This window comes from Archocentrus centrarchus, chromosome 14 (assembly GCF_007364275.1).
Source record: "Archocentrus centrarchus isolate MPI-CPG fArcCen1 chromosome 14, fArcCen1, whole genome shotgun sequence".
NCBI classification, from domain to species: Eukaryota; Metazoa; Chordata; class Actinopteri; order Cichliformes; family Cichlidae; genus Archocentrus; species Archocentrus centrarchus.
In genome coordinates, this window is record NC_044359.1 from 3,279,798 (window position 1) to 3,284,941 (window position 5,144).

The window sequence follows — 5,144 nt, forward strand, 5'->3', positions numbered from 1 at the left end:
ACAGTATTCCCTGAAATACTGTTAACTACTCATCATTAATTGAAGAAAATAAGAACAACCCCAGGTTTGTTTTCAGCACTGTAGCCAGGCTGACAAAGAGTCAGAGCTCTGTAGAGCCGAGTATTCCTTTCACTTTAACTATTAGTGACTTCATGAATTTCTTAACAAATAAAATTTTAGACATTAGAGGAAAAATTATTCATAACATCTCAAAGACTTATCTTCGCGTTCAGCTGCTTTCAGCACTGCTGGTATTGGTTTAGACTCTCTCGCTCCAATTGATCTTTCAGAGTTAACTTCAATAGTTACTTCCTCCAAACCATCAACATGTTTATTAGACCCAATTGCTACTGTACCACTCAATGAAGTCCTTCCATTAATTGATGCTTCAATCTTAAAAATGATCAATCTGTCTTTATTAGTTGGTTATGTACCACAGGCTTTTAAGGTGGCAGTAAATAAATCATTGCTTTAAAAAGCCATCACTTGACCCAGCTGTCTTACTAATGGTTTATTTGAAGAGTTTCAGTCATGTTTCAGAATTCATCACAGTACAGAAACAGCATTACTGAACGTTACAAATGATCTTCTTACAGCCTCTGACAGTGGACTCATCTCTGTTCTTGTCCTATTGGACATCAGTGCAGATTTGATACTGTTGACCATAACCTTTTATTAGAGAGATTAGAGCATGCCATAGGTATTAAAGGTACTGCACTGCAGTGGTTCAAATTATATTTATCTAATAGACTCCAATTTGTTCATGTAAATGGGGCGTCTTCTTCACACACTAAGGTTAATTATGGAGTTCCACAGGGTTCTGTGCTAGGACCAATTTTATTTACATTATACATGCTTCCCTTAGGCAGTATTATTAGAAAGCACTGCATACATTTTCATTGTTATGCAGATGACACACAACTTTATCTACCCATGAAGCCAGATGACACACATCAACCTGCAAGAATGTCTCAAAGACATAAAGGCTTGGATGACCTCTAATTTCCTGCTTCTAAGTTCAGATAGAAGTTAGAAGCAGGAAATTTTTGAAGTTTGTTTGTTTGGAGCATTCGGATATGTGTTATCACAATGCCAGGAGTAAATGTCCCAGAAAAATGACCCCAAGGTCAGAGTATGCAAGGCTCCGAGAAGCTGCAACAAGCCCAAAAGCTATATCTTAAAGCATGTTAAAGGTTAAAGTTCATGACAGTTCAATTAGAATAAGACTGAATAAGTATAACTTGTTTGGAAGGGCTGTCAGGAGAAAGCCTCGTCTTTCTTAAAAGAACATGGCAACATGAGTTTTGTAAAGCTGAATGTGAATGGCATCTAATGATGTCTGGCTGGAAATCAACTGATTACCATATTACTACCACTATACACTCTTTAATAGACAATTTAATTAATTTTGTAAGATTAGTTTTTACCATTTGCACTATTTAGATTGCAACATGTGTACTCAATCTGTCTTTTAGACTCCTACAATTGTTTAAAAGATATTCTCATATTCACCTTAACTGACACAGATTGTGGTGTTGAAATAAAGATTACATCACTGATTACTGTTTAATTGGCTTACTCTGCTTACACATAACAGTATCATGTGAAGTGGGGGTGAGGACAGAGTTCTTAAAAGGTGTGTGAATGTGGGAAAACCCTGCAGACAGGTGACTGCTTCTTATCTGCTGACCACTGACAAAGGGAGTTTTGACATCTAAACTCAATGTGAACTGAAGACTTACTGTGCCTCTTTATTATAATGGCATCAAAATGTTAATGGTTTGTTTTAGTTTCTGACATCTGAAAATAATTTTATTTCCAGATAAAGTCTTTAACAGACACCATCAAATTTTGAAGGCAGTCCTGTAAATGCATCTTTAACATGTCTTACGTCACTCAGTCTCAGACTAACATCACTGCTGGACTGCAGTACAGAGGGATACTGGAAGTTCTGTTGTCGTCTGTTCCAATTACAGTATCCTGCTGTGTGTTTCTCTTTATTAATGGGCTCATGCTGCACACCTTGAGGAGTAAACCAGTGTTTTGTGAAACAGCCTGTTACATTCTTCTTTATAACCTAATTTTTGCAGACACTGTACAGATGGTCTTGACTCAATTATTGTACTTACTGTCTGTTTGTAGAATCAGACTTACATATCCTGTATGTGGTTTTCTGATCATGATTACCACTCTTACAACTGGGATCTCTCCTCTCACACTGGTGGTGATGTCTCTGGAGAGATATGTAGCTGTGTGCTGCCCACTGAGACACGCTGCCATCATCACCATCAGAAACACAGCACTAGCTATTATCATAGTTTGGTCCATCAGTTCACTAAATGTTTTCATTAGAGTGATTTTGCTGTTAATTTTTCCATTTGAAGACCTAGAGAGTTTGCAAATGAAAGACTTTTGCTCTCTTACTCATGTGTTGCTCAACCCAATCTCTGATGATTATGACAAAGCTTACACTTGTGTTCTGTTTGTATCTGCTGCTGTGGCCGTCACTTGCTCCTATATTGGTGTTGCAATAGCAGCCAGGTCGGCCTCCACAGACAAAGCTTCGGCCCGTAAGGCTCGTAACACACTGCTGCTGCACCTGATACAGCTGGGCCTCAGTCTTTCCTCAACAATTCATAATCCTCTGCTTACAGAGATCTCAAAAGTCCTTGACAGAGTAACAGCTTTACGTATCTTGAATGTACTTTATGTGTTTATGATGCTTCTTCCCAGATGTTTGAGTCCTCTCATCTATGGCATTAGAGACCAAACCATCAGAGGCATCCTCATGTACCATCTGTGCTGTCGAGCAAAAACTGTGAGTGATTTAAGCAAAGGTCAACATGTCAGATTGAGGTAATTTAGTATCTACAGTAAAGGTTGTTCTGACAAAAATGCAATATAAACAAAGAACAGAAGCATAAAGACTATTTTATACTTTATACTGCAAGTTCTGTCATAATTTTAATTTACAAAAGGTCTTTATAACATTTCTGAATTCATCCTCTGTTCACTAATTTTTTTTGTTGTGGACAGAACAGATTATCCAAAATGGATTTTAATAATTGTTCATACTTTAATGTGAGTCAAGGTTCTAATTGTTTTATCTGAGTAATATTTTACAGTCTTCAGAGTGCAAGTCATTGTTCAAACAGTCTCATTATAATTTAGTGTGTTTGGAGCATTGCAGTAGGCTTCTTGTGCATCACTGTTCATGAGTTTGCTTGAATATCTTTTTGTGATCATATTTAATTCAAATCACTATAAATAATGAAAACAACTACACTGATAAATTCATTAGCACTCCAGAATTTCACCAGCAGTTCTACGTAAGTTGAAGAAGAACCTTTTTTGTCATTATACTTGCATACAACGAAATTTAGTTTGACACCCCCCAAAAGATAAAAAAATAAGCAAAAGTATTTACATAAGCATATGGATATTTACACAATAAAACCAGTACAATTTTAAAAGTATGGATTGCAAGATAAATAATAACATAAATTATGGGTGAAATGGTTGTATGAAGATGTGCAAATATGCAATGTCCAAGTTTACAGTCTATTAGGTGTTGAGAGGGGTGATGGAGGCCACAGCTCTAGGGAAGAAGCTGTTTCTCAGTCTGTTCGTGTGAGCACGAATAGCTCTATAGCGCCTCCCAGATGGTAACAGAGAAAACAGATAGTTCCCAGGGTGTGTTGCATCCTTCCTGATGATGTCAGCCTTGTTCTGCAGACGGCTGTTATATACACTGTCCAGGTTGGGGAGTTCAGTCCCGATGATACGTTCTGCCGCTCTGACCACCCTACGTAGGTCCTTCCTCTCTGAGGCTGTGCAGCTGGAGTACCACATAGTCATGCAGTTGGTGAGGACGCTCTCGATAGTGCTGCGGTAAAAGTTCACCAGGAGTTTTTGAGGAAGCTGAGCTTGTTTTAACTTCCTCAGAAAATACAGTCTTTGATGTGCTCTCATGATCAGGTACGAGGTGTTCTGTGTCCATTTCAGATTGTTGGATATGTGGACCCCAAGGAATTTCACACTCTCCACACGTTCCACTAGTTCTCCGGAGATGTGATCTGACCTCTTTGTTCTCCTGAAGTCCACAATGATCTCTTTTGTCTTGGAGGTGTTAAGTACTATGTCACTGACTTTACACCATTCACCCAGACATTTCACCTCGTCCCTGTAGGCACATTCATCACCATCTGTAATTAGGCCAACAATGGTGGTATCGTCAGCAAATTTAATTATTGTGTTGGAGGTGTGGATTGGGGTGTTCTAAAGCTCTAAATGTATAACTGTCAGGTAGCACACAAGGGATCAGGCCTGAAATCTGCTTTACAAATGAAATAGGAATTCCTGATCAAATTGAGTTTTACTTGTCAGATTTGTTTGTTTTTAGTTTAGTTTTAGTTTTAGTTTTTAGTTTTTTTTTTCCTGCGGTTCAGTTGACTGTTTGACATTTCTTCAAACTGACGTATAAGCACAGGAGAAAAGTGCAGAGACTTTATGCCCACTTATGTGTTAAAAAAGAAAGAATTTGTACATTCTTTATTTATCTGCAAATACTCCTGCAGATGCCTTTTTAAATTGTATATGTGTATAATGTGTCCGTCAATCCTTTTATTTTGTAAAGGTCTCTTCTGAAAAACAGCTTTCCAGATTTGAGAAAAACTATATAAATAAAAGATTTTATAACAATAATACTCTCGAGTTAAATTTCTGCTAATTGGTTTAACCTTATTCTGAATCAATTACACACATTGTATTAGACATATAAAGCTTCCATCCATCCATTCTCTTCTGCTTATCCGAGGCCGGTTTGCGGGGGCAGGAGCCTAAGCAGAGAAGCCCAGGTTTCCCTCTCCCCAGCCACCACCTCCAGCTCATCCGGAGGGACCCCAAGGCATTCCCAGGCCAGCCGAGAAATATAATCTCTCCAGCGTGTCCTGGGTCTACCACGGGGCCTCCTCCCAGTGGGATATGCCCGGAACACCTCACCCAATAAAGCTTCATGAATGAAAATTGTAAACCATTTTAAGGTTTCACAACAACAACAGCAGCACCCTTATAATGAGCATCACCTTTGTAATAATGGTGACACTACACAGCAAAACCATGAGTTCCTAAAGGTGCACATATTT

At 38.4% G+C, this 5,144-nt stretch overlaps 1 protein-coding gene across 1 annotated transcript; it reads left to right on the forward strand.

The window, feature by feature from the left end:
* Positions 1-1,882: 1,882 nt before the first annotated feature.
* On the forward strand, positions 1,883-4,059 carry LOC115791912 (odorant receptor 131-2-like). Its single transcript, XM_030746207.1, has 2 exons — positions 1,883-2,818; positions 4,006-4,059. The coding sequence occupies exons 1-2, from the start codon at positions 1,883-1,885 to the stop codon at positions 4,057-4,059; spliced, it is 990 nt and encodes a 329-aa protein (XP_030602067.1).
* Positions 4,060-5,144: the final 1,085 nt, after the last annotated feature.